Source organism: Rana temporaria, chromosome 11, assembly GCF_905171775.1.
Source record: "Rana temporaria chromosome 11, aRanTem1.1, whole genome shotgun sequence".
NCBI lineage: Eukaryota > Metazoa > Chordata > Amphibia > Anura > Ranidae > Rana > Rana temporaria.
The window spans coordinates 99314132-99327165 of NC_053499.1; the positions used below are offsets into that span (position 1 = coordinate 99314132).

General features: G+C 41.3%; 1 protein-coding gene across 13 annotated transcripts in view; it reads right to left on the reverse strand.

The window, feature by feature from the left end:
• The window catches only part of NRXN2 (neurexin 2), a 2907124-nt gene that overhangs the window by 1875056 nt on the left and 1019034 nt on the right, over positions 1-13034 (reverse strand). For 3 of the 13 annotated variants that reach the window (XM_040327830.1, XM_040327831.1, XM_040327826.1), the window contains exon 5: positions 11345-11374. The exons of 9 other annotated variants lie outside the window; for them this stretch is intronic. In XM_040327830.1, coding sequence (XP_040183764.1) covers positions 11345-11374 — 30 coding nt within the window. Of the gene's footprint in view, positions 1-11344; positions 11393-13034 lie in introns of those variants that run through there. One more of the 13 variants, XM_040327836.1, reaches the window with a different exon arrangement.

Sequence of the window (13034 nt, forward strand, 5' to 3'; positions counted from 1 at the left end):
GGATTTGGGTCCTTGTTTACCTGGCCATTAGACCTATCTGTGTCTGATCAGCTGCAATGGAGGCATAGTCTAACCCACATGGAAACCTCTCCCTGTCACTCCCTTTCCTTCCCAGGCAAACCATTTTTCCTACCTCTTACCCTCTCTTTTCAAAATAGACCGTGCATCTCTGTGTAAAGAATACAAACATGACTGATACAAAAGTAAGCACCTGAATTGCAAACTTGAATACTCTACAGTAGGGTTGATTTACTAGAGGAGTAGAGCATGTTCAATTTGCAAATTGTATTTTCATTTTGTTAAGTGAATAAAGTGAAGAGATCATTTTGCAAAGAATACCCAATCATGTGCAAGGAAAACAAAAAAAATACAACATCGGCTTTGCTTTCACATGATTGGGAAAGTGAAGTCAATTCACTTTGTAAAATATATGTTTACTTGGTTTAATGAATAAAGCTGTGCAGGTTTCAATCATCCAATAATGTGTAGGCTAAAAAATGTTCTTTGAAAAATAAATGATCACCTACAGTAGCTTCACCTCATTCACTATACTAAATGATAAAGTAAAAATAATGCGCAACCTGAAAATCGCATTAAAAAGCAAATAAAGATGTGTGTGTATATTAAAAAATAACTGGTGAAAAACAAAAAAGTGACTAGTGAAAACACAAATATATAAATATATAGGAATTGCAGCGCACACTTAGCAATATGAGCTTGGATAGTGAGAACAATAAATATGAATTGCCGCACACACTCAGTAATATAATCTTAAATGGTCACTTTAGAGTCCAAAAAACAATAGCTGCAAAGATTCAATTGGACACAGGAGCAGAGGTACAAATCTTCGGCTTATGCTTCCAACAGATAAAAGATATATAAATTGGCCGGTTACCGACTCAGGTGGATCTCTGCTACGGAGATCAAATAGGCTCAGCATATAAGGGTTAATCCCACAGGCTCAACATATGAGGGTTAAACAACAGCAGGAATCATACAAAGATGGTGGCTTCACATGTGGACTCTCTGATCAAAAGTGCCGGAGTTAAAAACCAGGAGTTGGCTATTATCTGCTTCTGCTTGCAGATTTTTTTTCCCCTCTTTTTCTCTGACACTTTTTAAACAGTTTTTTTTCTTTTTCCTTTCTGCTAATTAAGGGGAGGGTTTAATTGTTCACAGGTGTGTGTTTGTTCACAGGTCTTCACAGGTGAGTATAAAGTGGCTGTACAAGCTCCCAGAGGAGCTGGCTCCCAATGATGGTGGCTTCACAAGTGCCGGAGTTAAAAACCAGGAGTTTGAAACAGGAGGTAAGACAGGAGTCTTCATTATTTTTTTTTTCAATCACTGATCCAGAACAAGCTTGCAGCTAATAAAGTTGGAACTCTTGCTATATAGATTCAGCGGTGCAGCAGACGCTCTCATCTTAGTCTGCTCACCCCAGGGATAGTGAGAGCAGGACGCTCTCAAACGAGTCGGCTCTCCCCAGGGATAGTGCAGCCAGGCAGGGTCCTCCCAGCTCTCAGGTGCTGCAGACACAGCTCAAAAAAACAGGACAAAGACCCCCCCCCCCCACACCCCCCTAGCCAATTGATCCAGGGTTGCACCGATCGCCGTTAAGGGGTCAGGAAGGAATTTTTTCCCCCGATCGCTGCAGATTGGCACAGCACGCCTGGGGTTTTTTGCCTTCCTCTGGACCAATCGGGGCAAGAAGACTCAACGAGTGACGGCTCACTTGGACAGTCTTCCACCCATCACGTCCGGCGTCTCGCGGCTCTTCCTGCATCCGTGCCAGACCAGGCCTCATTCGCGGCCGCCGCAATTAGGAAAGACTGACGACAATGTGACTGGCGACAATGGCTAATCTGCGATACTCTGCGGACTCTATTCGGGGTCTGAGACAATTCGCAACAGCATTACCAGCCGTCACCAAAAAGGCCTTAAAAATAGAGCAACTTTTGAGATTCGATCGACGATCGACCATCAAAAATGTAAACTATTTAACCCAGCTCAAGCACATATCATGTGCTTTGATCAACACAAGATCGGCAGTAAAACACAGATTAGAAATCCACGATTTCTTACTACAAAACGATCTAGACTGCCTCTTTATTACAGAAAGCTGGCTCTCAGACGACTGCAACACCATTCTCGGAGAATTGGTGCCAGAAAACTATCGCATTATAACGGAAAACAGAATAGGGCAAAAAGGAGGAGGCCTGGCGGTGATCCACAAGAATCACATTACAATCACTAAGCCAGCCCTTCAAAATCCTCTTCCATTCATGGAAACCCTTACTCTTCAACTTCAAACTTCCCCCCAGGAGACTGTTCACATTCTCCTCTGCTATAGGCCACCTGGGCCAAAATCGCAGTTTTTGCCATCTTTAACGGAGTTTATATCCACTTATACCCTTAACAGCAAACACCTTTTGCTGCTCAGGGACTTTAATCTGTGGGCCAACTCCGCACAGGATCCCATTGCGGACGCCTGCATCGATCACCTGGAGGGATTAGGGCTACAGCAACTTATATGCAGGCCAACACATGCTTCAGGTCACACACTCAACCTAATTTTCAGACAAAATCTGAAAATAAGCATTTTAGAAAATGAACCATTGCCATGGACAGACCACCATGCAATCAATTTCATAATCTCCAAAATTCCCCCAGTGATAAAAGCACCCAAGCCGGTGACAATACACTGGGCTAGATCTCAGAAGAAGCCCCATTCGGAACTCTTTAAATCTACCTTGGGAAACAGAATCAAAACAATCCATCCACATCAAACAGCCGCAGATACACTGGATGCCATAAACGCAGCCCTGCTACAGTCAGCCGATTTAGTAGCACCGAAACGCAAAGCCTGCATCCGAAAAAGAAAGTCTGGCTGGTTCAACAACCAGCTGTCGCTTCTGAAGCAAGAGCGCAGAAGGGCGGAAGCCGCTTGGAAAAGAAGCCCTGCAGAGGATAACCTCATCATCTACAAGGCAATAACAACACGATATCATAAAGAAATCTTCAAAGCCAAGAAACATAATTTTTCTATGGCAATTAACAGCGCCCTAAACTGACCCCGCGAACTCTTCAAGATGGTCACCCAGACCATGAATCCAGGATGTCTTGAAGTCCCCAACTCAGACACCCAAGAGTTCTGTAATGAACTATCGGATTTCTTCATCAACAAAATTGAAAGAATCCGGGAAAGCATCTTGCAAAACAATACCCCCCTCAACTCCACCGTCAATCAACCACAAAACACCCACAGAAACGCTCTACAATCAACAAAGTTCACTCTGGAACCGATCTCCATCGATACCACAAAAAATATCATTGGTGCTTTGCGGAACAGCACATCGCCCAATGATATCATCCCCACCAAACTGCTGAAGGAATGTGCCGACATCCTGGCACCACCCATCACACAGCTTATAAACCAGTCATTTAAGGAAGGCACAGTGCCATCCCTGTTGAAAAAGGGCACAATCCAGCCCATCTTGAAAAAACCTAACCTGGATCCCAAGGACCCAACTCACCACCGTCCCATAACAGGCCTAAATGTTCTCTCCAAGATAATGGAGAAAGTAGTGGTACAACAGCTGCAACAGCATCTAGATACCCACAATCTACTGGATCCATTACAATCAGGTTTCCGTCCCGGACACGGGACAGAAACGGCCTTACTCAAAATATGGGACGATGCCCTCGAGGCCGCAGACGAAGGAGAATCTTGTCTCCTGGTTCTGCTGGACCTAAGCGCAGCCTTTGACACGGTAGACCACAAACTGTTACTGATGCGACTAGCCAAGGTAGCAGAAGTCGCAGAAGGTGATTTACCATGGTTTTCTTCCTTTCTTGAAAACCGATCACAAACAGTTAAATTGGGTTCTTTCACGTCGGAAAAGCGCACGGTGTCATGTGGAGTCCCCCAAGGATCCCCCCTGTCACCGGTGCTTTTCAACATCTATCTTCGCCCTCTCTTTGATATTATCAGTAGCCAAGAACTACTCTATCACTCTTATGCAGACGATACGCAACTGTATTTTCGCATCTGCAACAAAAAGGATCATCATCCCAGTTTAGAGAAATGTCTCTCTTTGATAGAAAACTGGATGACAAAGAGTTATCTTAAACTCAACAGTTCAAAAACAGAACTCCTTATGTTTCACGCCAGCCGAAAGAGTCAACTGGCAACAACCTGGACACCCCCGCCCATTCTGGGCCAAATCATCACCCCTAGCTCCAAAGTCAAAAGTCTCGGGGTCATCTTCGACACCTTCATGACAATGGACGCACAAATAGTGTCAGTAGTCAGCGGAGCGCACCATCTGTTGCGCCTACTACGCAGACTTATTCCATTTATCCCCAAAGAAGACGTAGCAGTCGTGGTGGGAACAATCGTGAATTCCAGACTGGACTATGCTAACGCCCTGTACCTCGGACTCCCAAAGTACCAAATCTCCCGTCTGCAAGTCGTTCAGAATACGGCCGCCAGACTGGTGACTGGGAAAAAAAATGGGAATCAATCTCACCTTCACTGAGAACCCTTCACTGGCTGCCAGTAAAAGACAGAATTGCATTTAAAGCACTCTGCCTGACACATAAGTGCATCCATGGGAAGGCTCCGCAATATCTTTGCGACAAGATAGAACCTCGCAATTCGAATCGCGTTCTGCAATCCACCGACCAAAATCTGGTCAGGGTACCAAAAACCAAATACAAGTCCAAAGGAGAAAGAAGGTTTGCTTTCCAAGGTCCGAGACTATGGAACGCTTTACCAACCAGCATTCGGTTGGAGGAAAACCACCTGACTTTCAGAAGACAGATCAAAACTCTGCTCTTTTGATGTCATGAGACACGAACAACTAGCACCCAGAAGCGATTCAGTTCGCATGCGCCGCGCTTTATAAGTTTTTCATTCATTCATTCATTCATTCATTCATACACTCTTAGCGGTCCTTTTCACCTCTCCAAGGGATACAAAACGATCCCAGGATCAGCTGGATCTTTCTCCCAGGAATACACACTATCTCCTCCAGGGATTGTGATAGGTAAAGCCGTTCATAGGGCAGATTTAGGCATATTGAAAAACAAGAAAAAGGGGAAACTTCATGGTGCAGTAAATCAAAAAGACACCCTTTATTAAAATACCGGGTTGCTGACATCCAAGTTAAAACAAATACAAAAAAGGCTACCAGCCACGGCTCACGCCGAACCAGCTGGAGTGTGATGATGTCAGAGTCCTTAGCTCCACCTGACACTGCGTTTCTCCGTACAAGGCGTCCACTGGGAAAGGAGACTCCTAACCCTTATATGCTGAGCCTATTTGATCTCCGTAGCAGAGATCCACCTGAGTCGGTAAATGGCCAATTTTATATATCTTTATCTGATGGAAGCATAAGCCGAAGATTTGTACCTCTGCTCCTGTGTCCAATCAAATCTTTGCAGCTATTGTTTTTTGGACTCTAAAGTGACAATTGCTGAGTGTGTGCGGCAATTCATATTTATTGTTATCACTATCTGTAACACTCCTGCTATATTTTTTTATTTGATTGAATTGGATCTCAGATGCGGAGGTTTCTCAGATATAACCACTACTTCACTCTCTTATATGGTCAAAGAGTTTAGGGTTTTATTCATCACAACCTCTATACGAGAAGCAAAATAATCAACAAAGCTTATTGCTTTATAAGCATTCATATGCACGTGAAAACAGCAGAAGAATCTTCTTAGATTATGTTTATAAGCATACTTAGGTTAAGGGTTAATTCATACATGAGTATTATTATATCAGTCCATGAAATGTAATAGTAAGAGAAGCAGCAGCAATATCTATGGGCACTCTGTTGTGAGCGTAACTGAGTCACAAGCATGCAGCATGAGGATTAATAAGCAAAAAGTCTTATGCCGCGTACACACCATCACTTTCTGTGATGAAAAAAAACGACACTTTCTGTGAAGTAAAAAATGACGTTTTTGAAACTTCAATTTTCAAAGACGAAGTTGCCTACACACCATCGTTTTTCTCACATTGTTCTTGCAAAGTGAGGTTACGTTCCACCACGTTTTTCCATTGAAGCTCGCTTCATAAGTAGCTTCTGGGCATGCGTGGATGAAAAAACGTCTTAGAAAACGACGTTTTTTGCTACACACAGTCAATTTCTGTGAAGTAAAAAGTGCACTTTTGAAAAACGACACATAAAATTGAAGCATGCTTCAATTTTTTTTGGTCGTTTTTTACAAGACATAAAACGACTTTTTCCCCCACACACAGTCAATTAAAGTGACGTTTTTAAAAACGTCATTTTTTTTCATCACATAAAGTGATGGTGTGTACGCGGCATTAGACTGATACAGACTGATGTAAAGAATACTTGCGGTTCTGTTGGAAACTGAGGGTTATTGCAGTATGGATAGAATCCTGAAGTAGGTCTGTGGTCTCCAGATAGTGGGGAATCTGGTTGCTGGGATATCCTGAAGTATGCAGGAGTAGCTGGAGCGCTGTAGCAGTATGCTGGCTAGAAGTCCTGTTCCTCTATAGGTGGTGGTGATTTGGGCAGTGAGGCTCCCGGACTGAGCACAAAAGGTTCAGGGGTGCTGGCAGCAATCTAGGCGTGAGGCAGCTAGTCCCAGGTGACGGCAGGGGTCCCACAAAATAGCGAACACCCTGCCGTCATTACTGGCAATTTAAATAGCCGACGGAGCGCGGGAAACGACAGAGCACGCTGGGGCGCGCTTCCGCGTTCCAGCGTGCAACGCAAACACTGGCGAGGCGGAAGTGACGCGGCCAGTGCAGAAAGAGGAGTGCAGCCGATGGAATGAGGTAAGGCTGCGCTAGTTTTGTACAGGATAACGCCAGTGGCGTTACACTATCCAAGCTCATATTGCTGAGTGTGGGCGGCAATTCCTATATATTTACTGTACAGTATATATTTGTGTTTTCACTAGTCACTTTTTTTGTTTTTCACCAGTTATACTTGTTTAGAGTTACACTTGGAATATTGTCTCTGTGTAGAAAAGTATTATTAATATTTTTTACACGGTGGCACTTTTGTTGCACGATTGCACTGTTTGGGGATAGCGCGGATTAACCATACTATACATTACTATACTAAATGAAAATGTAATTTAAAAGTGAACAAGGTTGGCTCCTTCAGTAAATCAACTCTGTTGTCTTCTCAATATCGATGCTTCTTTTATAACATACAAAGCCATTCACAACTCTGCCCCCAGCTACATCACCAATCTTTTCTCCAAATATCACCCAAACCGTTCTTTGTGTTCCTCTCAAGATCTCCTGCTCTCAAGCTCCCTTGACTCCTCCTCTCATGCATGAGCAGCGCTTTACAATATAAACGACTCCAGCACCTCTTCAGAGCCTCTCCCATCCTCTGGAACTCTCTACCTCTGGCTGTCTGGCTGTCTGGCTATCTCCTACTCTTGCTACCTTCAGGTGTTTCCTGAAAACAAATTTCTTCAGGGAAGCATATCATGCCTCCAGCTAATCTTTTATCATTTCTATCAGCATAGTCCCCACAATTACAACCTTTTGTACCAGCTGCCCCACCTGATTAGATTGTAAGCTCTTCTAAACAGGGCCCTCTTAAATCTCTTGTATTTTATTGTATTGTAACTGTATATTTTATATTGCAAAGCGATGTGTAAACTGTTGGCGCTATATATATATCTTGTATAATGATAATAACGTGAATATGTATGGGAGTGTTTTCCACCTTCTCTTAAATGCTACTGTTGGCTCATTGAATTATATCTAACAAGTTTTTAAACTAAACATTTTCTCTCTTTATCTACAGATTCTTACTTTGAATCCTGATACTGCAAAGAATTATCACAGAGTTATATTTTTATTCATTCCTCCTTTATCAACCCGTGGGCTCTTCAGTAGATTTATTAAGTTCACTTTTTGATCTTCTGAGTTCTATTACAAACATATTACATTTTTCTATGTTTTTCTTTCTTTTACAGTCGTGATTTTGTGATATTAATGGAAAGACATTATCCTTCAATTTTTGTTATATTCTTTACAATCCCATTTCCCAGTTTTTAATATATTGAAGTCATGATTTTGCCACCATTTCTACTATTCTGTCTCTCTCAGGCTGCTACCTTATGCTGACTTTCTGTCCACTGCTCATTACACTTCTGTTCATACATGTGTAGCACCATGCTCCCATTGAGTAGGCGCTATGTGTTAAATTTTAGTTGCCTGAGCTGTAGTTTAGCAAAAGGATTATGCTAAATTGTTGGTTCTGTTTCTGTTCAGCTGGGTTGCACAATTTTCCCCTTGACGATGGGTGTCGCTCTTACCACAAGTCAAGGTTGCAAAGGCAGCAGGCTGGATACCTTGGGTATCTCTTTCCCAGAAGCAGCTCAGGGGGCGTGGTTAACCTGTGCATTCTGGGGAGGGGTACTTAAGGGACAGACGCCATATTGGCAGGGTCTTCCGATCCTGACCTGATGGCCCTCCTGGCCTCAGGGATATGTGAGCTGTTTCGTGGCCTCTGGGCTGGCTGGTCTGAGGTATCGCAACTGAGAGTAGGCCCAGGAGTTCCTGGGGCCTACTAATCCAGGGATGGTCATTTGCTACCTTCCTACGGGAGGAAGCTAAAACAGTGGGATTCAATTGAAGGATGTATCCTGGCAAATTTACCTCACTGTGCTGCCGGCCTGGCTGAAAGATTCTTGGCACTGTGAGTTGTGTACTTTATTAGAACTATACAAAGTGTGTGAGTGGTTACACGATCTTGTGGCAGAAGATCGTGGGACAGCTTGACAACACTTATCAAGTCTGTGGCAGAGACTTTGATGAGCTTCGCACCAGCTGCTAGGTCAGTGAGAGTATCTGGTGGTTGCTGAAATCCAGTATGGAACTGGATTAATCCTCTGGATCTAAGTTGTACCCATGATCCGCAAAGCAAAGGTACCTGAGTCTTTCCCCATCCCTCTACCTGTCTGTTGGAGAATTTTGTTCAATAAAAAAATGTGAAAGAGACTTTGTGTTTGGTGCAGACATTTTTGTGGACAACTCCTCAAGGAGAACCCCTGAAACGAGCATATGGAACAGTAAGGTAACGGCAGGCCCAAATCTAAACCAGCAGCTCCTTCTGGAGTAGTGCTACACATGCTTACTGTCTGTCATTATATTTTAAGTTATAGAGTTTTAAGCCTTTTACGTTACAGCGTTATCTTAAAGTGGATGTAAACCCTTCCTACACCCAGTGAAGTGAACAGCCTCAGATGATACACAGGGATGAACCAAATCTCCCTACAAAAGTTTTACATGTATATCAGCTGTCTTCACATTTATTTACTGTTTAGAAAGTTCAGATAGTGTTAGGAGATTTTCTCTTCCTGTTTAACACAGAGTGTGATGTCTGGGCATGCAGCCAAGATAGTTAAAATTGCTGTTCGGAGGAAAGGCACACACCCCCTCTCCACATAGGCAGAGACTCTCAGGCCCCGTACACATGACCGAGTTTCTCGGCAGAATTCAGCCAGAAACTCGATGGGAGACGTATTCTGCCGAGAAAACCGGTCGTGTGTACACTTTTCGCTGAGGAAACCGACGAGGATCTCGTCGGGCCAAAAAGAGAACATGTTCTTTATTTCCTCGTTAGTCAATGGGAAAAGTTGGCTCGCCGAGATCCTCGGCAGCTTCACAAGGAACTCGACGAGCAAAATGATGTGTTTTGCCCGTCGAGTTTCTCGGACGTGTGTACGGGGCCTCAGGTGTTTTGTAACAGGTCCAGCTCCCTGCTAAACTATGTTAGCAACCTCTCCTGACAGAAATTTCAGGCTCTTTTTGAGAATTTGTCAGGAGTTATCAGGCTGAAAACAGAAGAACAGTTCAGGAGAGAGCTACGAGACTTAGCTCTTTGAAGGGATATAACAAAACACTGCAGATATATGTGCCCAGCTCAAATTTCATGAATCAGGTTTACATCCATTTTAAGTCTATGTGCTAGTTATATACTGCTATTTGGAATATTATAGAATGTACATGAAGAAAGCATCTCTCTGGTTTAAACTGTGAAAACACATTCAGATAATAAAAGGAGAAGTACAGCCAAAGCTTGTTTGGCTGTATTTCTCCTGTGGATCACAGGAGTGCAGATCGATATGTTTTCAGCAGACAGCAGCTGAAGCCCACTGTCGGCTGACATCACAAAGCCGGTCCAGGCTCAGACAAGATCGCGACCATATGGTCGGGATCCACCCACATGCCTGGACCGGCACCCTGAGAGCCTGAGCTGGCTGCTTCCACCCCCTCCACAGCCCAGCGCTCCAGTGAGAGCAGGGGGGCAGAGCAGAGAGCTGCTGACTGACAGTCTAGTGAGCTCTCTGCTCTGCTCAGGGAGCTGTGAGAACCGAGCGATCAGCAGTCTTTGAGCGCTCTGTTCTCAGTGTTAGAGTGTCAGATGCTGCATCCAAATAGGCAAGTATGATTAAAAAAATATATATTTCCATACTTCTCTTTTAATACAGAAAGAAGATTTTTTATATAAAAATCTGTTAGAATAAGTTAGAATAATGATGACTTAGTTGGAAAACTAAAATCTACTAAAACAACCACCTGCACACTGGAATTTAAAAGTTTAGCGCAACTAGTGTGCAGATATATGTAATGCACATATCTGGTTAGTATGCATAACTGCACAATAGCCTTTTGTATCATGTTATTACACAAATAATTCTATATACATATTTCCACATATAATATTGAAAACCATTAATTCTTTCAGATGTCATTTGAAACATTAGTGTATTATTGCTTTCTGTCCTTTTTACATAGAAAAGAATGAGCGAAAAATAGGAAGAGACAAAGAGAGAAAAGGAAATAAAGAGAGAGGAAAGAAGGAAAGACAGATGGAAGAAAAAAGAGAAGGTGAGACAAAAGAGAGTAAAAGGAAAATAGAGTGGGAGAGAAAGAGATAGAGAAAGAAAAAAAAATTGAGAAAAATAGAGAGACAAAGAAAAATTATGTGAGAGGGAGAGAAAGGAAAAGAAAGAGACAAGGGGATAGAGAAGCGGAAAAAAAATAGAACAAGGGAACAGGAAAGCAATAGATAGAGGAACAAAAGTATAAAGGAAAAGGGAGAAAAAAGGAAAATAAAATGTAATGAAGATGAAAAAAAAAGAAGTTACTTCAAGTGTCTATTTTTCCTAAATGGATGAACTTGTTGAAACCAGTGATGCATGAAACACTTATGTTATGAAACACAGATAAGGCATAATGAAATTTGGTAGAGGAGAAAGACAGGATGAAGGGTTTAAAAATTAGGGATAGGGTTAGAAAAAAAAAAGGAAATGTTGATTAAATCCGTACCTTGGTTGCTTAACGTCAGATGTGCTGGAACTTCGGATTTTGGGAATGGGAATAAAATCAGAACAGAGTGGTAGTGGGGAAGGGGACAGAGGAAGAAAGAAAGAAAAAACGAATAAACGACAAGTTTAGAGAAATGTCACAAAAAAAGAAATTAAAAATATAAAAAAAACTTTTTCTAAAAATGCCACAATTTAAAAGTTCAGGTTTTATGACATAAGTCTCTTTTTTTTTTTTAATTTGTGACAGGCATCTCACCCCATTTTTTGGAAATATGGAGAAAAGTTAAGGAGAAAATATAGAACGGGCTACAGGGAAGAAGGGGGAGATGCCAAAAATAATAATAATTTGAAAAAGAAAAGAAAAAAAAGAACACAGAGAGATATGGTAGTTTAGTTTTGGTTTCATTGAAGAAAGAAAAAGCATTTGAAAGAGGGGAGATGGGGAAAGACAAAGCCAGAAAATAAACAAATTACAGAAATATACAAAAATATAGAAAACTAGGCAGGAAAAAAATAAAAAGTAAAACAATAAAAATAGAGCCAAATGCTTTTTCTTTATATATATTCATATATATACAATAGGATGGAAACACACATAGAAAATATACAACATACGGCAAAGGAAGCCAACTGTTGTATGCAAAAATGTAACAGCTACAGTTATGATACATCTTATGAATTATTAAAGCAGTAACTACGTATGTAAAAATAAATTCTGACATTTGGTTATTTCAGAACTATACAGCACATAAACACAATAACATAAAATTCAGGTGCAATTTTATAGTGGTCAAAACATAAAAGGTAGTGTTTGGTATTTCGCTTTCTCCCAGGAAAAAAAAAACCCTATTCATATCAACTCAATAACAAGTTTTTAGTTAGAGATATTAGTATTATTTAAAATCATGCTTTTTTAGGAAGTATATGTTTATTTATATATACAAATAGCTTAATTAATGTCAGCACAAACTATAACAGTGACATTTTCGACTACTGTAACCTATACATTATTTACATGTTTAATAATACCATCATACATTATTCTGTAGATAAATATACCAGAGGTAATGTTTGTGAAGGTCCAATTTAACCAGGTCATAATATAGCTTGTATTAATTAGTCACATTTAACTGCACTTGTTTTGTAATGTTAACTTCTCTACTCAAGCAAATTGATACCAAGTCATATCTCTAGCCATGCAAATGAAGAAACTAAAACCTGTGTAGGCTTCCTGAGTCCAAAAATGGGATTATGTAACTAGAATAGGGTGCTTCCACAACTTTCACAACCCCCATAATGTTCTTGGACTATCAATACATTCAAGGGTGATTGTATTAAGGTGTTCTAATGTATGAAAATGCAGGTTTATCTTCCTGAAACGCATTGGAACATTGGAAGTGGATTGAATAAGCAGCAAAACATCTTCAAGATTACAGAACAAGTCCAGTTGAATGTGACTAACTTCTACTAGCTATACCAGAATTAATAAACATCTGTAGTACTCAATACAATATATAACCATTGCAACAACCCTTCTTTGATTAAACTAACATTTGCATGCAAGAAAAGATTAAATACTGCTGTAGTAGTGTCAACAATGATCTGCAAAGCACAACAAGAAAACCCTTTCTTTTGCCAACTACTTTCCACAAAGAAAAATACATGGGCTTCTCTTTCCACATTTTGGTACA